We start from the raw sequence: 24,757 nt of genomic DNA, 5'->3' as shown, positions 1-24,757 counted from the left end.
CGGGAGGGTCCGAGAGCAGAGGGTCAAGGCAGTGGGCTCTGTGCCCACGGCTCCGCGTCATCTCGCCTTTGTGACGCGTCCTTGTCAACACGACACCACAGAGAATGGACACAATGGGTCCAGCCACAGCACCGTCAACAAAGGACGAGGGGCCACTTTATCCGTTCAGTCGCCTGTGGCCGAGTCCCCACGATGTACCCGACACTGCCGCTGGGACTCCTCGCCCTCTCGTGAGGGGCGTCGGGGCAGACCGTCACCGTGGTGTGTGCACTGGGGACTGACAGGCTGGGTTCTGCTCTGAGTGAACCCGGGCAGGGAATCGACTTGTCACAGGCTCACAAAGGCCTTGGCCCAGAGCTCTGCTGTCCGACACAGCAGCCACTGCCACACGCAGCTACTTCCCTTCAGAGTCAAACAGAATTGAAAATTCTGTGGCACCTACCACGTTTCAAGTGCTCGGCAGCCACACGTGGATGGTGGCCATCTACCGGATGGTGCAGATGCAGGCCACATTCATCTCTGTGGGAGCGTCCTGCCGGAAGGCAGTGGTCTAGACCTAACTTGTCCCCAGGGGCCGCACTGCCCCCGAACACACCATGAGGACGCCGGCTCAGACACTCAAGAGTCAGAGCTTATTCACTTTCCACAAAGATTAGAATTTGGGATATCTACCCCGACTCACCCTCTGACTGAAGAGCTAATTCACACGCTGCCCAACCCCACCAGCCATCTCTTAAGAGATGGTTAATTTGGGGCCAAGACGGCCCTTGTGACACTCATCTTTCCGAGTGCTCAATACCTGGCCAACGAGACTGGTACACTCTCCTACTTGCTACAGTTTGTGCTCTAACCATGAGAAAAGTAGGAAAGGCTGGAGTAGGGCTTCACGAGGCCCACCGGCACGGGGCCTGACGCCTGGCGCTCCTCTTCCCCACCCTGCTCCGCTCTGGAAGGCCTGGTGTTGGCAACCGGCCCACCCGCTCTGGTCCAGGACCCCCGCTCCCTCTCTTGCAGGGCCTCACATGCGAGCTGGTGCTGGCGAGAGAGGTCACGGCAAAGGTGCCCCTGGGGCCAAGACACCGCAAGGCCATGGCTACAGCAAAGGGTCCACGTTTCTGACCAACGCGGCAAGGGTGGAGGAGGAGAAATGCTGGCAGAAGCAGAAACCGGAAGATATGTCTGGTTGGTTTGGGGCTTGTCACTTGCCCTCCTAGTCCTTGGTTTTCTAATCTGTGAAACGGGGACACCATGAATTAGCAAATGCTCAGGGTTTTCTATGTGCCATGTGCGTGCTGTGTAGGGCCACAATGCTGAGTCACAAGGTCCTTGCAAGCAAAAGTTTCCTATCTTGTGGGGTAAGGAACACAGTAAGTAAATGGCTCCATGGTTACAAGGGCCGGAGGGGAGGCCCCTCCCTGGGCACTCAAGTGAAGAGAGGCCTGACTTAATGGAAGCTCTCAGGGAAAGTATCAAAATGCAGGCATCCCTGACCTGGGTCTTAAATGAGGAATGGGGAGAGTGCAGGGGGCGCCATCCCGCCAGAAGGGGGCTCTGCGCGGGAGCACCCCACACCTCACTTCGGGCCTGCTAGTGTCTGGGAGCGTGGGAGGTGTGGGAGGGGCCCTGAGAGGGCTGGCAGCCGCAGGACGGGGTGCCCTGCAGGCCACCTCATCTACAGTGGCCACAGGAGTGCGGTTAGCAAGGAAGGTTCGAGGCCGCTCCAGCCCCAGGCAGGAAGGGAGCCTGGCTGGGGAGAGGGAACTGATCCTCCTAAGCCCCAGTCTCCTCATCTATGGAACTGGTACCTTCCATCTAGGGTTGTTCTCCAGACCTTATAAGGTCAGGAGTGCTATGTGCTTAGCAGTCTCTGGAACACGGTGAGAACAAGGCGAGGGACACGGGGGATGGGGGGGAACGGGGGAGAGAGGGGTGGAGTGAGCAGAGGGGAAGGGCTGTCGTCACCGTCAGGAGCAGGCTCACTGGTGAGCCCCAAAGGGCATATGTGTGCACGAGAACACGTGCTACAATCCTTCACTCATTAGAACCTGGGCTTGTACGAATCACAGAAAAAGGTCAAAAGCAGAGAGAACAATCAATGTGATAAGGAAGAACTGTGTTAAGGGTAAAAGATACGTCCCAGATAACAGATTTAAGTGTTCTAAAATCTTGGCAAATCTCTCTCTTTTGGAGTACTAATCCCACTCGCTGTCACCAAGCTCCAGACAGCAGTCACGTGGGTACTGTGTTCCCCCTCCTCACCCAGGGCCCCCCCCAGACCCATGGAGCCACTCTCCCAAATGGACGCTGTGTGACGTGAGCCCTGAAATAGGTAAGCTTCAAGAAAAGTCTCGTAAACTGTATTTCAAGAATCACAGGAAACCCTCCACATACTTCCTTCTTTAGACGAAGCTCTGGTCATTTCACTAGCGAAGTAATGGTAGGGTTTGCAAATTATAAACTACAATTACATACACACAGTACATTTCATGACAATTACAAACCTATTGATGCTAGTCCTTCAGGTCTGCTTGAAATTCTTATGATGTTCCTATCCCCCTTTAAGAAAAATATTTCATTTTCTGTGCAGGAAACAGACACGATATCACCGGATCCTTCCAAACCAGCAATTGTAGCCTGCCCAAAAGAGAAAAGAAAATCACACAACCAGGCAACAGAAGTAGTTGAAAACACACAAACATGTGCAGGAGTCCAATGAAGTCAAACGACAACTGTGTTGCAGCCACTTTCTGGAACTTCTGAAGAGGGATTCAAAGCAGGGATGTCCGGCTGGCTCAGTCAGGGGACCGCGCGACTCTTGGTCTTAGGGTGGTGAGTTCAAGCCCCATGCTGGGTGTAGAGATTAAATAAAAACTTTTCATAATAAAAAAGAGTAATTCAGAGCCCAAGCAGGTAACGTCTGACAGGTATATGACCTGGGGTCAGCCACCTTGTCAGTAAATTCACGAGGCCCAGCGGGTGGCTCGCCTTCCCACCCTCAGCAGCTCAGATCCGTGCCCCCCCTGCACCCGGCCCCCGAGGGCATGGAGCTTGCCCTCCTGGGCAGGACCTGCCGGCAGACCCACACATCTGCCTTGCTCTGTGCTGCAGGAGCCCCGAGTGCAGCCCACACCCCAGCCCTGTCCCTCCATGACGCCGTGGCCTCCGCCCAGATTCGGACACCACCTCCTTGGGTGATGGTCCCTGGCGAGCTCAGCCTCGGTGGCACTGCCCTGCCAGGACTCATCACAGCCACGGCACTCTGTACACACGTCCACAGGGCAGGTCGCTCCCGGGCTAGTCCCCTCCTGAGTGCACTCCTGTGGGGGACACCAGCGTGCCCCGCGATTCACAGCTCTGAACAACTGGGGGGAGGGTGTGTCCCCTAAGGCCACCTGGCATATCCCGATTCTGCAAAGATTTTTTAAAAAATTCTCTTTTCAGCCAACAATACAAACAAAAGGGCGTTCACTGTAGAGAGAAAAAGCGTCTCAATTCTTTGTTAACTTTTAATAACTGTGATGAACAGCTAGAAATATGCCTTTGGTTAGAAAACTGCCAAACACGCGGCCAGACAGACTCTGACGGCAGCCACGATGAGCACGTGGGCACCCTGGTCTCCGTTTCTCTGCCTCTAAGATGAAGTTAACGGCACCTGTTGGGAAAGCACTGGGGTGAGGGCTGAGAAGAAAGGAATTGATGAATGATCACCAAACGTTCCAACCCCACTAACTACCAAGTGTGTATCAAGTTCAAAGAGCACCCAGAGATGGGGCGCCTGGGTGGCTCAGTTGGTTAAGTCTCTGACTGGCTCATGTCATGATCTTGCAGTTCGTGGGTTCGAGTCCCGCATCGGGCTCTGTGCTGACAGCTCAAGCCTGGAGCCTGTTTCAGATTCTGTGTCTCCCTCTCTTTCTGACCCTCCCTCTCCTTGTGCTCTCTCTCTGTCTTTCAAAAATAAATAAACGTTAAACAAACAAAGAGTACCGAGAGAAAGAAGAAAACTTAAGTTGTCTGCGTGTGAAGAAGAATACAAAAATGCCTTTCAAACTGCTCCCTAGGAAGAGAAACCAACTCAGGGCTAAAAGGCAGCTTGGTGACCCCAACCCAACTCACCCTGTCCTCAAGTTCCAAGTGAAGAAGTTCCAGGCAGGGCAGATGAGATGCCTGCTTAGAGGCAGACAGCTAGAAGGTTCTACCAAAACCAAACATTTCTTCAAATCTACAAAATAATCAGCCCTCCACTTGGTTTCCTTGACTGACTCAATGGAAAAAGAAAAGCATTAGAATCAATACTGTTCCTTCTATCATTCTGAGAGACAGTCTGTGGATAAACATTCTAAGGACACCAAAGATGTGGTACGATCTCGTCACTTACCTGGTTGATGGTGTCTAGGAGGTAAATGCTATACTCATTCCAACTCAGTACCCAGCCTTCTTGAAAGAAACAGGAAACGAGCCCCAGGTGTTTCTCAGGTAAACTGCAACTTCCCCTGTTGGAGGGTTCCAAACGCGGGTACAGTTCGAAAGGCTGGACGCCTCCGGCAAAGACATCTTTTAAGATAAACGTGGCCTGAACAGTCCCATGGACGTCTGCCTTCCACAGCCGGAGCCCAGGCCGGGACGCGTACAGCGTCAGGTCACTTTGCTTACAGAGCCCTGGTATAAAACAAGCTCCGAATTTCCCAGTGCTGAAATTACAAGAAAAAGGCAGACATCAACTGATTTAAAGTCATGGTAGTCAACTCTTGATATCAACTATAATAAGAATTTTTTGCCTAAGCCCAAAAAAGTATAATGTTTTCTCAAAACCTCTTCTATGTTTTTTGTTAATGGAACCTTACTGTCGTCTCTGCCCACAGAGGACGAGGTCTCTGTCTCCTACTTCCTGCAACCCCTTCAGTAGTGTGCACCCGTCAGGCACGTATCCCGATTCATGGCGACCATTACGGTGCTGGGTCCCCGGCTTTGTCCCGCCCTCTTGCCACAGCCCCATGTGGCCAACAGTATAGCTCCTGTGTCACAGAAGAGGAAATGGAGGCAGAAGCCAACAAATCCAGGTCTGGCTATCCTCCCCCTGCTCGGAAATTCTGTTCCTTTTAACGTCTGATCGCTGTACTCACTCCTGCATCCCAGCGAATGAGCATCACGTCGACAACTGAGTTTAAACCCATCACAAGCACCTGCTTCCCTTCTGGTCCCCAGGCGTGGTATTTTTTTCTGTTTTTAAAATTATGGGGGCGCCCGGATGGCTCAGTTGGTTAAGCATCCAATTTCGACTCAGGTCATGATTTCACAGCTGGTGGGTTCAAGCCCCCCATCAGGCTCTGTGCTGACAGCTCAGAGCCTGGAGGCTGCTTCAGTTTCTGTGTCTCCCTCTCTCTCTGACCCCCCTCCGCACTTGTACTCTATCTCTCAAAAATAAACATAAAAAAATTTTTTAAATTATGAAATACCTAACACAAAAGAATGCATGCTTTATACATATTTTATTGTATACGTTATACACATAAATTACACATGTACACTATATTACATATATATATTTATAGGTACATAACAGTTATAAAGTCTAATAAATGAAATGCACACCTGGGAATCCATCCCTCAACTTCAGAAATAAATCATCAGACACCGCTGATGTTCTCCTCTGCTCCGAAAAAAGCTCCTGTCCCTCTGTTCCCCAGGTATGACCAGTAGACTGAATTTTGTATTTATTATTCTCTTACTTTTACTGACAGTTTAACCACATACCTATGTATGCCTAAACACTACATAATTTAATATTGTCTTTCATCTGTATAAAGAAATGTATGATGCCATCTGTATACTTTTGCAACTTGCTCTTTTTTTTAAAGTGTATTCATTTATTTTGAAAGAGCAAGAGCGAGAGCAGGAGGGAGAGAGACACCGCACATGAGTAGAAGAGGGGCGGAGAGAGGGAGAAAGAGAATCCAAGCAGGCTCCATGCTGTCAGCACAGAGCCCCATGTGGGGCTCAATCACACAACCCTGGGATCATGATCTGAGCCAAAATCACAAGTTGGACGCTCAACTGACTGAACCCCCCCCCCCCAGGAGCTCCTTAAGATTATATTTTAAAGGTTTATCTTTACTGATAAAAAAGCTATAACTCATTCATTTTGACTGCTACACAGGAGTCCACAAGTTACTTATTCACTTTCTTATTGGTGTGTATTTGCATTATTTCCACGTTTCTATTTAAAAAATTTTTTTTAAATGTTTTACTCATTTCTGAGAGAAAGAGAGGGAGACAGTGTGAGCAGGGGAGGGTCAGAGAGAGAGTGAGACACAGAATCCGAAACAGGCTCCAGGCTCTGAGCTGTCAGCACAGAGCCCGACGTGGGGCTCGAACCCACGAACTGTGAGATCATGACCTGAGCCGAAGTTGGAGGCTTAACCGACTGAGCCCCCCAGGCGCCCCTCCACATTTCTATTTTAAACGGCAGGGCTCCGAGCATTTTCACGCAGGCCTCCCAGCACGCAGGTACGAGAGTCTGCCACGGATCTTTCAGAGACGGAACTGCTGCTCTGTTGCGTAACCCCTGGGTTGTTAAGTGAGAACAAATTCAGATTTGGAGGACAAGTTCAAACTGTTTTCAACGTGATTATACCAACCTAGGTTTACTTTAGTAGCCTTAGAGTTCTTTTTTTTTCCCCTTTAAGATTCTATTTTTAAATAAACTCTATATTCAATGTGGGGCTCAAACTCACGAGTTGCATGCTCCCCCAACTGGGCCACCTGGGCACCCCTCTGAGTTCTCACTGTCTCTTCGTCTTTGCCTAATTTCAGGCTCCTATCAGACCTCAAGGTTTAAGAGTTTTAGTCGAGGGGTGCTGGGGTGGCTCAGTCAGTTGACTGTCCAACTCTTGATTTTGGCTCAGGTCATGATCCCAGAGTTGTGGGGTCAAGCCCTGTGTCAGGCTCCGTGCTGAGCATGGAGTGTGCTTGGGATTCTCTATCTCCCTCCCTCTGCCCCTCTCTCCCACTCATACTCTCTCTCTCTCTAAAAGAAATAAAAAATTAAAAAAAAAAAGTTTCAGGGATGCCTGGGTGGCTCAATTAGTTAAGCGTCTGACTTCAGCTCAGGTCATGATCTCACAGCTTGTGGGTTCAAGCCCTGTTTTGGGCTCTGTGCTGACAGCAGCCTGGAGCCTGCTTTGGATTCTAGGTCTCCATCTCTCTCTGCCCCTTTTCTGCTTGCGCTCTCTCTCTCTCTCTCTCAAAAATGAATAAACATTAAAAAGAAAAAAAGTTTCAGTCCAGCCCTAAGTCCTGCTGATCCTCTCTCCAAAATGCTCTTGATTTTTTTTGATGTTTATTTATTCTGAGAGAGAGAGAGAGAGAGAGAGAGAGCGAGAGCGAGCATGTGCACGTACAGAGGGAGAGAATCCCAAGCAGTCTCTGTGCTGTCAGTGAGGAGCCTGACTCGGGGCTCAAACTCATAAACTGTGAGACCATGACCTGAGCTGAAACCAAGAGTCAGAAGCTTAACATACTGAGCCACCAGGCACTCTTACACTTCTCTGATTTTAAACAGTAGAAAGAGCACTGGCTCTAGATTGACAGCCGGGCTCACTTTCTAGCCCTGACATGGAATTGCTAAGTAATATGCAACCTTCCTGGGTCTCAGTTTCCTAATCTGCAAACCAAGGGAAATTCCTCCCATCTCAGAGGTTAAATGAGGGTTAAACAACACAATCTCCGATTCTGTCACCAGCACTACTGGTGATGCCACATCCCCACAAATGTTCACCGGTCACGCGCACGGCTACAGGCACCCACAGCTAGGAGCTACCTGTGGGTCCATCCGTGTCCCCAGTGTGTGCTCCCTCCGCGTACCCTACACTCTGGTCACCCTCTCTGCACACAGCAGCGCCCTGTCGGGTGCCACCGTGTAGCCCTCCAGAGGGGCTATCTCCAGAGCGCATCTCACACAGCCACACAGATAAACTTATCTGGACGTTTCTCTGCACTTTAGTTAATCTCCCTAGGTTCCTCTGGCTCCAGTAACTCAATCCTTCTGGAAAAGGTCCAAGGAGGACATTGAATATTGAATTCACTTTGATATGAAGACTTGTTAGATTAGCCAAGAGTGCTCTGCGCTGTACATCATTCACAGACAACACCATAGTCAGCATCGTGCTTGATTACTGCCTTTGGTGGATCTGTTCTGGAAAGATTCTCTAAATAGATCCAAAGGAATTCTGCAGGGCAGCCCATAATCTCTTCTTCCTGTCCTTCCTGTCAAATCAATTTGTACTTGGTGATCCAACTGTTTGTTAAATGTTTTCCTTCTATTTACAGGTCTTCTGAAAAACCTCGTCACTCCTGTTTTGATTTGTTCACCTTAGGTCACTAACATGTTCATTTTAACAAAGGCGTGGGGAGTTCCCGCATTACGGGGCAACGTGAAAGGTGAAGGAGGTGACCCTGGCCCGGTCTGCGAACACACTGTGGTGGACGGCACATGTGCGGGAACTGCCACGAGGGCTTCTGGGAGGCGCTGTATCTGAGGCTCCAAGGGCCGCCCGACAAGTCCAGATGGGACGTGTCCTGCCTGGGGCACGAGAGGGCCAGACCAGGGACTACTGCCCGGCTGAGGGGCGGACGGAGTCTCTGGGGGATGTAACAGGCTGAGAGGGTCCTGGCAGGCGGCTGGCCAGCTCTAAGGAACTGCTACGTGCGGCGAGTGAGCCGGGGGAGGCCGCGAAGCTGGGGATAACCAGCCAGGGTAAGGGGCGGGTTGTCCTAAAGCCCTGGCTTGGCTGCCATCTACCCACGCGGTACAACTCTGCAGCACCTGCTGATGTCATTCTGGATGGGACCCTCAGACTCCATCCTTTAAGGTCTACACACTGCAGATTCTAAAATCATAACTAAGTTAACCTACCTCCTTAATTCTGGTGGAGGTGATTTCCAGAAAAATCATTGATGACTTTAAAAACCAACTTTAATTCTCTTTATGAACCACATTAATATGAAAAGTGTGTTTATGTTTTTTTAAGTTTATTTATTTTGAGAGAGAGTGCGCATGAGCAGGGGAGGGGCAAGGAGAGAGAGAGAGAGAGAGAGAGAGAGAGAGAGAGAGAATCCCAAGCAGTTTTCATCCTGCCAGCGCGGAGCCCGATGCGGGGTTAAAACCTACCAACTGTGAGATCATGACCTGAGCCCAAATCATGGGCTCCCAACTGACCGAGCCCCCCAGGCACCCCTGAGTGTTTTCTAACATGACGTACAAGTTCTGGTGCCAGAGACCTGAAATGCTGAGCATGGACAGAGGGCACGACACGGGACAATGGAAACCTAAGATGGGGGACACAAGGCTCAGCGGCCGACTGCCCGCAGGCCGTCACGCAGGCACGAGGGTGGTGAGGTGGTGACCCTGCTCCAGAACTCGATGCTGGCTCTGCTGGGGCACACACTCCGCACGACTGCGACGTGCAGGCGCCCCGACGACCGGACAGCAGGAACACGGACCAGGTAGCAGGAGGGTCCTGTGCGAAACGGTGCGACACAGACTGGAGATGAACCCTGAGGACAGCAAAGACGGCACGCCTGGGGCGGCTGGGGCCTCCGAGACCTTCTGGGCACAACACGTATTTCACCTGGTCCAGTCTGAGGGGGGTCACCGCCTCCAACTGAAAAGGACAGACTTCCCCCCGAGGACCCCTGCCTGCGACTATACCTGCCCCGTGCCCTGCTCCCCTCCAAGAATGCCCGGCCCCGTCCGGGCCACGTGCCCTCTGGGTTCGCCCACCAGCGGGGCTCCAGGGAGGCCACGCCAGGCACCACCATCTCGTCCTCCGTGCTGGCCCGCACCAGCCACCCAGTGCCAGCCGCATGGCCCATCTTTACAAACCTCCCACCAGACCTGCTCCCCGCCAGGCGGCCCCCTGTGCTCCCTCTGACAAAACCAGCTGTCTCCGCACACCGTTCCCCTGGCCTCTCTCCCAAGCAAGCCTGTGCGTAGCCACCAGGTTGCCAGATGCGAAGGTCTGTCTCAGGCCACCTCTCAGGGCCGTTGGCAGCTCTGACACAGCTGCCGGCCCCGTGACGCTCCCTCTGAGTCGCCTCTGACTTCTCACTCCTGACCCTTCTCAGCTCCTGTCCCTGCCGACGCCCAGAACAGAGACCCTCAGCCTTCTCCAGTGACGCTCACGCCTGCGGTGAGCTCTAATCGCCATCTACCCGCTCTGGGCTCCCACGCACACTCCTGCCCTCCATGGGGAAGAAGACAGTGCCACCTTGTCCTCAACACTGTTCCAGCCTCTCCCCCACCCCTCACCCGACCACTCAGGCCACGGCCTCCGACTAGTCTCCTTCTCTCACTCCCCGGAAGCACGTGTCAGCCACCCCGTCAGCCCTGCCCTGGGAGCATTCCCAGCGCCCTACCCTGGCAGGAGCCCCGGGCTATCCAGAGCCACCGCTCCTGTCCCCTCCAGGGCAGCAAGGGTGACTTGCCCTGGTCAAAGCCTCGCACGACGGCTGGCGTGCTGGGAGAGGGGAGGCGCCGAGTGAGGCCCACAGGCCTCAACCCCTCTTCTGCTCCACATACTCCTGGCCTCGCTGTTCCCCAAACCCTCACACACCCAGTGCGCACACTGCCCCTGCTTCTTGCCAAGGTCCTCTTGTGACCCCTCCTGCCCCCCTTCAGGAATCCGCTCTGGTCCCCGCCGCGGAGGAGCCTCCCCACCTGCATACCCGAACACATGCCCGTGTCCCCTGCTCCCTCCTTTCTAGTCCAGATCCTGATTTATCATACCGAACATTCTAGAACATTTTTCTCTAATGTCAGCCTCCCACTCCAGGAATGGGAGCCCTGAGAAATTAGATTTTCCCTGTTCACAGCTGTCTCCTCAGACTGAGAAGGTGCTGGCCCAGAGCAGAGACTCGGTGAGGACTTCTATATGTCACATGAATACGCAGTGTCCCTTCGTGAACTCACCCAGCGTCAGAGGTCTCGATGTCACCTGTATATAATGACTTAATGTGTGTCTCTGACTGAGACCTCTTCACTGGGCTCCAGACAAGCCTGTAAACAACGTTTCCATTTATTCTGTTATCAGCACTTCTCTAAGGCTCAGGGAAATACACTTCCCGAGAGAAAAAGAACACGTTTGTTCGTGTCTGCAGGCCAGAGGACCTGACTGCTCATAGGCACCAGGAGGCGCTCATGGAAAGTGCTTACGTTTCCACACAAGAGGTCAGAAGACCAGGTTTTAAGAGAAACACTACTGGCTTATCCACGTGAAAAATAACTGGTTTTTATCTCTCTCTTTATATTCCACTATCCTTCCAAAAAGACAGGATGCAGCAGGACACTGATGAGGAGCCAGGACAAACTACGAGGCAGAAGAGGGGGCACTGGCAGAGGGAAAGGCAAGATGAAGATGTGCAGGACCAGGGGCCCAAGCTCCAAATTCTACTGTGTGTCCAGGGGCTGGTCACAGGGAGATTACTGTGATAAAAAGGCCAAGCTGTTGATGGAATTGAGGGGGTATTCAGCACGGAAAACAGAAGCCAAAGGGAGGCATGACCAGATCTTTTATGAGCTAAGGGCTGTCACGCTCCACCCATCTGACCTCCCTTCTCTGGGCCATCCGTCACCAGCACAGCTGTCACCACCAGCCTCCATGAGCCTTCCCTTGTGGGCACGGCCAACCCCACCACGTCTCCCTGTCAGCCTGCTCTCCACAGCCCCCCGCCCACCTGCCACGCCGGCCCCCTGATTCTCCGCAGGCAACAGTGCCAGTGCCCCTTTACCGAGAGCGTCTCCAAATCCCGCTGCCCGATCTCCCAGCTGCTGGCTCCCACCCCCTCCTCCCGCCCCCACTCGTCTCTCTGTCCCTCTGCTGAGAAGGAGGGGTGGCCCCACCACCCTATCCAGCCCCTTCTTGCTGTCCCCACCGCCACACAAACCTGGCCCCGAGCTCTACAAGCATGTTTCCCGCAGGGAGGTCACCCTTGCGCTCGGCTGCCCCTTCCCACACGGCTGGCGGGCAGCTGGACTTGGCTTAGCCCGTCTCCCAGTGCCCTTCCAGGCGGCAGGTAAATGCGCGACAAGCTCTCAGCCTGGAAGCCTCCCTCCAGAGCCTCCCCACTCCTCCCTCGCGCACTCCCTCAGGGAGTCTGCCATCACCCCCAGGCCCGGGAGCAGTGTGACGGCACCCCACACCCAGCTCCGGTGTCCATGATGATGGGCTCACATCCGCCTCGTCTACCAGGCACCCCCAACCTCGCACGGCCCGCACAGTGCAGAGGGGACCCTCACCCCTCCTGAGGTGGAGGGTGGCCGCACAGGAGCGGACCCAGAGCTGACCACCTCAGAGACTTCTCCAGAGTCTGCACTCAAGGCAGACTGGCCATGCCTGCAGGCCCTGCAGCAGAACGAGACGGACGCACTCCTCCCGTCTGATGCTGGGCCAGGCGGCCAGGCAGGCCAGGACCTGTCGAGGGACCCCAGGCTTAGAGCGGCTGTGGGCTTGCCCACGGCAAACAGGTACCCTACGAAAACTTAAGGTCCCTCTGTAGCCGCCACGCTGGGGCACGTGTGACACTTACCTTTTCCTTGGTTGTGTTCCAATTTGCTTGACAGACTTTTCTTCTGTGTAAAAAAGCAGGCTTCTCTGTAGTGTAGACACGAGCAGCACTTTCTGGCTGTAATCCAGCTGCACGATTGAAGATGGCTCTTCCAACACCAAGTGGGAGTTACAGACGCCCTGGGGAGAGTGCAGGTAAACCCACCTCAATGTGGAGTCAATTTACGCCTCAAAACGTATGCTGTTCATGCCCAACAGATTCAGTGTAAACCCACTGCGGTGATGTTATTTGGAAATAAGAGAAATGAGAAAACAATGCTAACGCTAACCTCAGGTTACATCAAGTTTGGCAAGAAACGTTTAGAGATTTTGTACAACTTCTTTTAAAATGTCCTCAGGAGGGGTGCCTGGGTGGCTTAGTCGGTTAAGCGTCCGACTTTCGCTTAGGTCATGATCTCGTGGTTCGTGGGTTCAAGCCCCGCGTCGGGCTCTATGCTGATAGCCAGCTCAGAGCCTGGAGCCTGTTTCAGATTCTGTGTCTCCCTCTCTCTCTGACCCTCCCCTGCTCACGCTGTCTCTCTCTCTCTCCTAGAAATAAATAAAAATAAAAAATAATAATAATAAATAAATAAATAAAATGTCCTCAGGAGAGTTCAGAGAAGAGCCCATAAAGACCAAGGCAGAAACGTGCTGCACGAGGAGTATTATTTACACTGATAGAACACAACGAGACTTTCTATACAGCTAAGGTTATTTGTGACAACTGTCATCAAAGGTCACAGGACACTTGTCCCCCACAAAGAGCTCAAAGCAATTTTGGGGACATTATATCCTTGCCAACTGACAGAGCCAGAAAAAACAGGAGAAAGACATTTAAATGGTAGTAAATACATCAAAGAACAAAGTAGAACTCTAGAAGCCATTTTACTGCTAACACAAACTCTAATTCTTGGTGTCAAAAATCTGCTTCTATAAGTTACTTTTCTCCTGAACCAGTTTCTTCTATTGTGTAAGAAATACTGATGCCCTGTTGCAAACTTTTGGGGGCAGGAGAGGAAAGCAGCAATCAGATTTACCGGTAAAATTTACATATAATAAAATTCACCCTTTTAAGATACACGATTTTGGATTCTGGCAAACACACACAATCCTACAACCATGGACACAATGAAGACAGACAGATTCTCGGTATTCCCCCAGAACACCGAGGGCTTTTAAAGCAGATTTTCCTCCACATTTCTCGTTATGTAAACTGTAGCTTTCCAGTTTTTGACTTAGCTTATAAAGGAATTCAACTTATTGTATTAATTTTGCAAAAACATGCATACTCCCATAACTATTTATGTAAATCTTTGTACTTTATCTTAAAAAAAAAAAAAACAAAAAACAACCCAACTACTATCAGAACCTCAATAAAGCTGGGGAAAAGGTTCACTGCATGATAAGGACACTTTTCTGCATGTGGCTTTCTCTCTGCTTCCTGAAATGCAGCTCACGACCAGTGCTGCCTGGAGGCCTGAACAGAAGAGAGGCAGGACACAGGGACTCTTAACAACCTTAACGCTTTCCTGGAGAACAGCGGTTCTCAAAGTGTGGTCCGGAGGGTCCCTAGGACCCTTTTCAAAGGGTCTGCAAAGTCAAAATTATTTTCATTGTCATGCTAGGTTGCATCTGCCTTTTTCACTGAGCTGAAATTTGCTCTGACACAAAAGCCACAGGGGCAGACTGGGGCAATAAGCCCACTAATTGTCACTGTGTCCTCCACCACCACGTGCTCGTGGCAAAGACATGCGTTTCACTGAAGATGGTCTCTGCGGCAGGACGATTATAATCGCATCCCATCCTGGCTCATGGGTACGCACAGTTCTGCCTTTTGTGGGACAAAGTGGGCAGTGCACACGTGGCCTGGCTGCTGCGTCCTGAGGTTTTCTGGTCCTCTCGGGGAAAAGCACTTGTTCGACTATGAGGGCTGTGAGTTCAACCAGCTGCTTTTTATTTTCACAGAACACCATTTTCACCTGACATAATATAATTACTCAAGCTTGGGTATCTGGCAGACATTTTCAAGATGGACCAAACCAGGCTTGTCACTTTAATGACAAGGAGTAATAGTGTGCGTTGTTGACAATAAATTTCAAGTTTTCAACTGAGGATTAGAACTGAAAACTTTATCCACCCTTGTGAACTTGACCAATTCCCAGTAACTAAAGACTTTTCTGATCAGGATGGTGGTGTTTACAAAGATACCTTCTCTGATATTATATAATCAAATGGGTCAAGATTTGAAAAGATCTGCATCACTCAGTAGATCAGTATTTTCCAGGTGACCAATGCAGGATATTACAAAATCATGCGTGGACCAAAGAGGCATTCCAGTGCCAGGCAGACGAGTGGATTTTACTGCGACAGAGCACCGAAAACATGACCCGTGTGGTTTCAGCTTCCGAGTTACAACTGACCTTTAAAGAAACCATCATCCGTCAGTTTGGGGATAAGATTAAAGAGTGTCCACAGTTCTCTAAGAAGGCTATTACAATACTTGTCCTGTTCCAACTACAGTCTGTGTGAGGCCAGATTCTCTTTATACGCTCTAACCAACACAATACATCTGCGTCACATTAAATGCAGCACGCAGCCGTCCTCCACCAAGCCGGTCATTAAAGAGATTTGCAAAAATATAAAGCAATGTCTTATGTGGAAACTAATTTGACAATAAACTATTTGTAAAAAAAAAAAAAAAAAAAAACTTAAAAAAAAAATATATAAAGCAATGTCATTCTTTTCACTTGGTTTGAAAATAGTTATTTTTAAGGCGCCTGAGTGGCTCAATCTGTTCGACTCTTGATTTCAGCTCAGGTCATGATCTCATGGTTCGTGGGATTGAGTCCTGCATTGGTCAGTGCAGAGCCTGCTTGGGATTCTCTTCCTCCCTCTTTCTCTCTCTGCCCTTCCCCCTGCTTGCACACGCTCGGCTAGTAACTGCTGAATTCCTACAACCGCGAGCAATGCTCAGGCTCGCTGGGCTGCCGTGTGACAACGGGAAACACGGGTGCACACAGAGCCATGCAGCGGGAAAGGCTCGGCCCTCGGAGCAGAAACTCGGTGTGGAATCCGTTTGTGACCCAGGGCTGGTGACGGGGCCACGGGTTCTTCATCTACTGACAGGGGCCTCACTTTCGTGAGGATGAAACAAGGCAGCAGACGCGAGGGCCGAGCCCTCCTCCTCCTCTGCCGCTCTCCCCACGCGAGGGGCGGGGCGGGGCTTGGTTGGGGGCGGGGCTCTCTGCCCGAAAGTACTGACCTCGGTCCAGTTATGACCAGTTATGACCACAGTTATGACCATGCGATGCTTCGCGCGGCCCCTACACACCGTTCAGGGAGACGGGAGTGACAGGGCCTCTTTTTCTCCGGGCCCCACCCCACGCCTAGACACAGGTGGACGAACACTCTGAAGGAAGGGGCCAGCGGAGACAGAAGCCAACCCTTTAGTCACAGGAGGCGACGCTTAGAAAACGTGAGATGTCCTTGAAGGAAAACGTCACAAAATAATCACTGACCTTATGAAGGGGCAATGACTAAGGATACAAACTGTTTGACCAAAATGTAATTATGGATATAATTTCTCCGAATTTAAGAAGGCCAAAAATACTTCTGGAAACAATTTTACCTGGTCTAGATCCAGAGAAGAATAGACAATTTTCCCTTTGTCATCTCCAGAGAACAATTTCATCCCATTGGGGCTCCAAGCCAGAGCTGTTATGCTATTTTTGTGAATACCGGTGACATCAAATCTCCGAAGCTGGGAACAAATGATAAAAATGTGCAAGAGAAAGAAGAGAAGTGAGATGGGGCTCGTGGCCAAGGGACTATGTAGTCCCCCCTCCCGACGGAGAGGCTGGTTTTCCCAAACTTGCTTTCCAGGCAGAGCCCTGCACGCCGTTCCGTCTGGGTACTGACGCTAACACTGCCAGGGCAGCCAGAGAACAGTAAGCAAAATTTAAGTTACCCAAGTGTGCGTTCTGCCAGGTGCCCTATCAAGAACAAAAGTGCTATCTGATTATAAAGAGCACAGGGCTAAGCTTTTCTGGGCCTGCGTTCTAGGCCGATGAGGATTTCTCATTTTGAGATCCAGGAGGACCTGGCCAAGAAGTTAAGATAATGCTAAAGAGACTGGTACTTACTTGTTTATTTCTCCCGGGCAAGGAAGACACGAGCTGAAAAACAGCAACTCTCCCAGAGGCTGTGCCCGCGGCCACGAGGTCGTCGAAGCAGGCCAGCAGCTTCACCACAGTGATGGGCTCCGTTTTCCCCTAAGAGAGCAAATGTTCAAGACCAAAGGACCTGTAACCAGGCCAGCTTCCAAAACGTAAACATCACCCATGGAAGTGGAAGGAGGCAGAAGCTTCTTCAGGCTGCAGCCTATACAAAAAGTCCTGACTGAAAATGTAGAGGACTCAGAAAAACAATGACGCCTGTTAAAACCCTCCTTTTCTGTTCTAGATCTTTATTGCATTATTTTTAAGTTTATTTTATTTATTTTGGGGGGGGAGAGAAAAAGCATGAGTGGGGGAGGGGCAGAGAGGAGAGAAGGAGAATCCCAAGCAGGCTCTTTGCTGACAGCAGTGAGCCCCATGTGGAGCTTGAACTCCCATACCATGAGATCATGACCTAAGCCAAAATGGGACACTTAAACAACTGAGCCATCCAGGTGCCCCTCTAGGTCTTAAATCTTTGAAATGACAAAATTTAAAAAAACTACATTTTTAATGAAGGAAATGCTGATCAATTGAGGGTGAATATTCTGAGCGCTTATCAAGAGAGAATTAAGGGGCTTGGAGAGGTACTTCCTGCTGAGAACAGGAGTCTGGAGGACGAAGAGCTATCTATCCCAGCTCCAAGCTCGGCCTTCCTCTCTCATAACACGGACAAGTCATTGAACCACTGTGGTCGCTGGTCTGCCTGCTGCACAGGCTCGCCGCAAAGCAGGGGACGATGCACCTGAAAGTGCTTTGTAAGTGGATTTGCTCTTAAATCGATCATCAAATTAAATAACACTAATTCAAACTTAACACATTGGTATATTAAAAAGCACATGTACAAGGGGTGCCTGAGTAGCTCAGTCAGTTGAGCATCCGACTTTGGCTCAGGTCATACTCTTGCCGCTTGTGAGTTTGAGCCCCGTGTCAGGCTCTGTGCTGACAGCCTGGAGCCTGGTTGGGATTCTGTGTCTCCGTCTCTCTCTACCCCTCCCCCATCAAAAATAAACAACAAAAAAAGCACATGTACAAGCAGTGCACACAGATATTCAAGGCTTCCGGGCCCACTGACTAGTAAACCATTCATTCAGAAAAATTACACAACCATTTGACCCTGCTAAGACGTACAGAAAGATCTCCTATAAACCACTTTGATCCTTACATTTGGATGTAGTAATTTACATGGTATTCAATCTGTCAAATATGGAGGTATGCCCTCCACATTCAGGGTACTGTGTCAGCTGCTATGGTAATATAAACCAAAGTAGGTCGCAGTCCCTCCCTCTTAAAGCTTAGCTGTGGCAACGAGCCGTGCACATGAAGAGCCGCCTACAGCCGATGGGGGTGGTGATGACTGTGCTCACTTTCATCCGGTACTTTACAGCTTTCAGGGTGTTCTCAGGGGCTCTAAATATATCTGATGAGATCGTGATGTAGGGGAAGGGCTTTGGATCTTAAGCTATTGGAAGGCAAAGAGGAGCCCTGGAAGATTCCTGACTTTGCCAGTGTATCGGTCAGAAGTGCTTCCGATAACCCGGACCAGGTGCAGCCCAGCAGGAGGAGGAAGTGTGACCGGGCGGCAAGACCAGCCGGGGGCCTTGGGCAATAGTTCAGGCCGGAGGTGGTGTGTGCCTAGTGGAGAGAAGTGGCAAGTGCAACGGGCAGGAAGGCAGTAAACCCTGATGGAGAAAGAAGACTCTGTTAAGACCTGCTTGGCATGATGATGGCAAGAGGAAAGGGCCCGGCAGCTCTGCTTTACTGGGCATCCCCTGAGCCCCGCGGCTGGGTAAGCGCTTCACACGTATTACCGCCTGGACTCCCTGGACATCTGTGAGGGCAGGTGCTATGGTTCCTGCCGTTTGGCCGAGGTTAAGTGGTTTGTCTAAGGACACAGCGCTGGGGGAGTCAAGAGTTAGGATTCACGCCCAAGCGTGACTTGAGGCCCGGCCCTGCCTCGCTGCTCTGTGCGCTCCCTGGGCCTGGCTCCACGGGCCCCACAGACAGAAGGCCTGGCTGGCTTGTGGAGAAGGAAAACAAGAGGACTTTATCGTCTGCGGCATGGAAAACATGAGTGCTGATTCCGTGAGCAGAATCCACTGGCGCTGCTCTGAGGGAAGCCAGGGCTGGAATGCGGTGGAGCCATGGACAGCCTTGACAGCAGCAGGACGTGAAAGAGAATACTGTCCTGCGAATCTGTAATGACTACGACTGCCACCACATCAGGAATCAAGATCCCTTAGGGGAGATCCTGCCATGTCATAGCACAGATTCAAAATGACTGTGTGATTTTTCTGCACAAATGGTTTTAAAATAAAAATCATCACTCAGTGGGCGCCTGGGTGCCTTAGTCGGTTAAGCGTCCGACTTTCGCTTAGGTCATGATCTCGCGGTTCGTGGGTTCGAGCCCCGCGTTGGGCTCTGTGCTGACTGCCAGCTCGGAGCCTGGAGCCTGTTTCAGTCTGTGACTCCCTTTCTCTCTGACCCTCCCCTGCTCACGCTGTCTCTCTCTCTCTCTCTCTCCTAGAAATACATAAAATATTAAAAAAAAAAAAAGAAAGAAAGAAAAAAAAATCATCACTCAGATGGGCTGGAAGCCTGAATATCTATGTGTGATGCATGTACACATGCTTTTTAATAAACCAACATTTTGGGGCGCCTGGGTGGCTCAGTTGGTTAAGTGTCTGACTTGAGCTTAGGTCATGATATCGTGGTTTGAGCCCCGTGTTGGGCTCTGTGCTGACACCCCAGAGCCTGGAGCCTGCTTTGGATTCTATGTCTCATTCTCTCTCCGCCCTCCCCTACTTGTGCCCTGTCTCTCTCTATCTCTCAAAAATAAAAAAATGTAAAATAAGTAAATAAACATTATGAGGTAATGTTACTTAATATGATCATTAGTCAGTGTTATGGTTCTTAAGAACCAAAACATCCCAAGGATCAGATTATCAATACTTAGCTATACTCTAGATAGAAACAAAATACAAGGCTTCAACTTCCTATAGTGTGAGTCTAGCTAGTCTGAGAACCGTTCCTCTCCAAACACCTAGAGATGCTGAGTAAGATATATAAAACAGCCTTTTTTTTTTTTTTTTTTTTTTTATTTATTTCTAGGAGAGAGAGAGAGAGACAGCGTGAGCAGGGGAGGGTCAGAGAGAGAGGGGGTCACAGACTGAAACAGGCTCCAGGCTCCAAGCTGGCAGTCAGCACAGAGCCCGACGCGGGGCTCGAACCCACGAACCGCGAGATCATGACCCAAGCGAAAGTCGGACGCCCAACCGACTAAGCCACCCAGGCGCCCCTAAAACAGCCTTTTAAATGCATAGATTAAATGCTGATCTCTAGAAAGTAAAAATCAACAGGGGCCCAAACCGAAAGAGTATCGTCAAACCAGAATGGAAGGCAGCCCGGAAGCTACGGGCTACCTCAGGACTCTGTGACCAGCACCAAGAGCCTTGGTTTCCCGAGCTGACCAGGGCTGAGGAGGACGCGGCTTCAGGCCGGAGGAGGTGGGGAGCTGGAACTGACACCGCCCGCAAACTCCTGTGAAGGAGCCCTGAAGGCCTAACCCTCAAAGTGTAAATTAGGGGAAAATCAATTTGCCAGCAGACGGAGCTGACAAGGAACTCTGTCGTCTCTCCGATGGTGGCTAGAGGGAATAAAGAAGAAGAATGTTCCCTAAGAATCTGCCACAAGCCTGCCCTGTTCAGCCTCAGAGTCTGAATTTATTGTCTCTTCCCACTCAAAGAGCTCCTTGCTGGGCAGTTGGATCTGAAGTGCTTCTAAGTCAGCAGCACTCCAAGGGAGTCTAAACCCATCTGTGGGACACAGCCTTGACCCAGGTCCCTCAGATTCACACGTATTAGGACCAGCCATAGAGCTTCTAATTAGGAACTACCATGGGAAAAAGGCCCCATGAAGAAGAATCAACCAAAAAAATGCAGTAACAGGGGCTCCTGGGTGGCTCAGTTGGTTAAGTGTCTGACTTCGGCTCAGGTCATGGTCTTGTGGTTTGTGAGTCTGAGCCCGGAGTTGGGCTCTGTGCTTGGAACCTGGGGCCTGCTTGAGATTCTGGGTCTCCCTCTCTCTCTCTGCCCTTCCCCTGCTGTCTGTCTCTCTCATAAGTAAATAAACATTAAAAAAAAATTTTAATGCAATAACAGAACTGTACAACCCTTTGCCTCCACACAAGTACAGCATTTAGATTGAAGAGACCCAGAGCATAAAAGAAATATGCTTAACATTTTTAAGAAATATGTAAGGAATTTAAAACATAATAGTAAGCTACTATTGGAAATAGAAATGAGTCAAAAGAGTTTAAAATCTTAGTGGGTGATTAAATAGCAGACTAGTCATAGCTGAAAGAAAATTATTTAACTAGAGGGCAAATCTGTGCAACAAAGAGAGAGGAAAAGATAAAAAACATGAAAGAGCAGAGTCCTAGGGGACAGAATATAAAGATCCATCCAGCTGGGATGCCAGAAGAAAAGAGGGTAACAGAAGGCAGTATCTTCAGATGTAGGGCTAAAAGTTACCCAGAATTGATGAAAGACCCATGTCCTCAGGAGCACAAGCCTTGAAAAAGCTTAATGGAAGAAATACACATATACACACTGTAGCCAAACCCTCAAAGATCATGAGAAGATAATGTTATGTCAGAAAAAAGGGCAAATGACCAGATATGAATAATTATTAAAAAACCAAACTTCTTGGGGCCCCTGGCTGGCTCAGATGGTAGAGTGTGTGACTCTCGATCTTGGGGTTGTGAGTTCAAGCCCCATGTTGGGTGTAGAGAGTGCTTGAAAATAAAATCTTTATGGGCGCCTGGGTGGCTCAGTTGGTTAAATGTCTGACTCTTGATTTTGGTTCAGGTCATGGTCTCATGATGGTGAGACTGAGCCCCTCACTGGGCTCCATGCTGGGCATGCAGCCTGCTTAAGATTCTCTTTCTCCCTCTCTCTGCCCCTCCCCTGGACATGTGCATGCATGTGCATGCTCACTCTCAAAAAAAAAATCTTAAAAAACAAAACTTCTCAACAAAAACAGTGGAGTCCAGAAGACAATGGAAGATCATCTTTAAAATACTAAGATAGAAAAACTGTTAACTTAGAGAAAGAGACTTAGAGATTCAGACTAGCAAAAAATCAAGAGTACGAGATATTTACATTTATGAGAAAGGCCAGAGACATAGCAAGAAAACTAAAGGCAAACAAACAAACAAACAAATATAGGCTAATATCCCTCATGAATATAGATACAAAAAAAACCATAATAAAATATTACTGAAATGATGTGCCTGGGTGGCTCAGTCGGTTAAGTGTCCGACTTGGCCTCAGGTCATGATCTCATGGTTCATGAGTTCAAGCCACTCCTGACAGCCAGCTCAGAGCCTGGAGCCTGTTTCAGATTCTGTATTTCCCTCTCTCTGACCCTCCCTTGCTCACACTGTCTTTCTCAGAAATAAATAAAACATTAAAAATTTTTTTTAAAAATAAAATATTACTGAAATGAAGATAGAAAGATTTTAAAAAGGATAATACGTTGTTACACAGTGGGGCTTACAGAAGTAATACACATTTGGATTAATAATCAAACTCAATACATATAATATGCCATATTAATGGAATAAAGAAGAAAATAATGTTATCATCTCAACAGAGTCAGAAAAAGAATGACAAACTTCAATACTCATTCATGATTTTAAAAAAATCTCAGAAAGGGGCGCCTGGGTGGCTTAGTCGGTTAAGCGTCCGACTTTTGCTTAGGTCATGATCTCGCGGTTCGTGGGTTCGAGCCCCGCGTTGGGCTCTGTGCTGACTGCCAGCTCAGAGCCTGGAGACTGTTTCAGTCTGTGACTCCCTCTCTCTCTGACCCTCCCCTGCTCACGCTGTCTCTCTCTCTCTCCTAGAAATAAATAAATAAAACATTAAAAAAAAAAAAAAACTCTCAGAAAACTAGGAATAGAATTATGTAGAAACAAAAAGTATCTATGAGGAATCTATAGCTAATAAATGTACACGCCGAGGCAAAGATGTCCATTCTCACCGTGGACGTGATGCTGGAGCCCAGCCAGAGCAGTCAATCAAGTGAAAAAAAAAAAAGAGTAAAAGCATCCACATTGGAAAAGATGAAGTAAAACGCTTTCTTCACAGGCAGAAGTGATCACCTATGTAGAAAACCCTAAGAAATCTATAAAACAAGATGTAAGTAAAATATACATAAATCAATTCTATTTCTGTGAGTAAAATAAACTGTTGAATAGTTCTTATGTTATTTGTAAAGTGATAATTATATTATATAGGGTAGATAGAAGTTAAAGGGCACATGATATAAATCCCAGAAAAACTACTAGAAAAGAAAATAGGGAAGGGCCTAACAAGCCATAGTGGACATAAAATAGAAATATTTAAAAATAATTAGCCTGAAGGACAGTAGGAAAAGAAAATAAAAAAAATATAAAGAACAGGTGGGATAAGGAGAAAACAATTATCAAGATGGTAGACTTAACTAATGGCTCTCAACCGGGGACAATTTTGCCCTCCACCCTGTCTATGGGACATGTGACAGTATCTGCATGTGACAGTTGTTGCAACGTAGGTGATACGATTGCCATCTGGCAGGCAGAAAGCAGGGATGCTGCTAAACACCCTACAGCACCCAGGACAGCACCCCCAGATCTAGGTGTCAGGAGTGTCAGGCTGAGAAACTGACCTAAACCCAACCACATCAATCATCACATTCAATATAAATGGCCTAATAATGCCAATTAGAAGGTAGACTGTCAGGGCGCCTGGCTGGCTCAGTCAGTAGGGCTTGCAACTCTTGATCTTGGGGTCATGAGTTCAATCCTCATGCTGGGCATAAAGATTACTGAAAAGAAAAAAAGTAGGGGCGCCTGGTGGCTCAGTCAGTTAAGCGTCCGGTTTTAGCTCGGGTCATAATCTTGCCATTTATGAGTTTGTGCCCCGCATCTGCACTGTAAGTGCGGAGCCTGCTTTGGGACTCTCTCTCTGTCTGCCCGCCCTCCTACTTGTGTACGCTCTCTCTCTCTTGAAATAAATAAACTTAAAAAAAAAAAAAAGTAGAGATTGTCAAACTGAATTAAAAAGACCTGACTTTACATTATCTTCAAGAAATGCACTTTAGTTATAAAGGCACAGATAAACTAAAGATAAGAATGGAAAAAGATACACATGCAAACTCTAATTGTAAGAAAGCAGGAGAGATTATAACAACACCAAACTAGACAAGGAATATTACCAGAGGTAAAAGGAGACACTTCATAGTGATAAAAGGATCTATTTAATAAACAGATAACAATCCTAAATGTATAGGTACCTAATATGAGAGCTTTAAAGTGCATGAAACAGGGGCACCTGGGGTGGCTCAGTTGGTTTAAGCACCCGACTTCAGCTCAGGTCATGATCGCGGTTGTGGGTTCGAGCCCCACATAGGGTTCTGGGCTGACAGCTGGGAGCCTGGAGCCTGCTTCAGTTTCTGTGTCTCCCTCTCTCTCTGCCCTTCCCCATCTCCTGCTCTGTCTCTCTCTCTGTCTCAAAAATAAATAAACTATTAAAAAAAAAATAAAGTGCATGAAACAACACAACAACCTGGATGTACTTGATACCTCTGAACTACACTCAAACATGGAAAAATGAGGGGCGCCTGGGTGGTTCAGTTGGTTAAGCGTCCGACTTTGGCTCAGGTCATGATCTCATGGTTTGTGAGTTCGGGCCCCGCATCGGGCTCTGTGCTGGCAGCTCCGAGCCTGGAGCTGCTGTGGATTCTGTCTCCCATTCTCTCTGCCCCTCCCCCATTCATGCTGTTTCTCTTTCTCTCAAAAATAAAAAGTGAACATTAAAAAAATACGGAAAAATGATAAACTTTATGTTCTGTACATTTTATAATTTTTTTTTTAAATGTTTTATTTATTTCTAGGAGAGAGAG

At 49.1% G+C, this 24,757-nt stretch overlaps 1 protein-coding gene across 4 annotated transcripts in view; it reads right to left on the bottom strand.

The window, feature by feature from the left end:
* Window positions 1-24,757, bottom strand: part of TECPR2 (tectonin beta-propeller repeat containing 2) — a 103,798-nt gene that overhangs the window by 57,457 nt on the left and 21,584 nt on the right. For all 4 annotated transcript variants that reach the window (XM_039251223.1, XM_039251222.1, XM_039251221.1 and 1 more), the window contains exons 3-7: window positions 16,742-16,870; window positions 16,228-16,359; window positions 12,583-12,740; window positions 4,376-4,688; window positions 2,502-2,634 (exon numbers count right to left, since the gene is read on the bottom strand). In XM_039251223.1, the coding sequence (XP_039107154.1) occupies window positions 2,502-2,634; window positions 4,376-4,688; window positions 12,583-12,740; window positions 16,228-16,359; window positions 16,742-16,870 (865 nt within the window). The remainder of the gene's footprint in view (window positions 1-2,501; window positions 2,635-4,375; window positions 4,689-12,582; window positions 12,741-16,227; window positions 16,360-16,741; window positions 16,871-24,757) is intronic.

The sequence above is a fragment of the Hyaena hyaena genome, unplaced genomic scaffold, assembly GCF_003009895.1.
Source record: "Hyaena hyaena isolate Hyena2069 unplaced genomic scaffold, ASM300989v1 scaffold_386, whole genome shotgun sequence".
Lineage (NCBI taxonomy): Eukaryota > Metazoa > Chordata > Mammalia > Carnivora > Hyaenidae > Hyaena > Hyaena hyaena.
The sequence above is the reverse complement of the archived record's forward strand: the minus strand, read 5'-3'. Positions and strand labels throughout refer to the sequence as shown.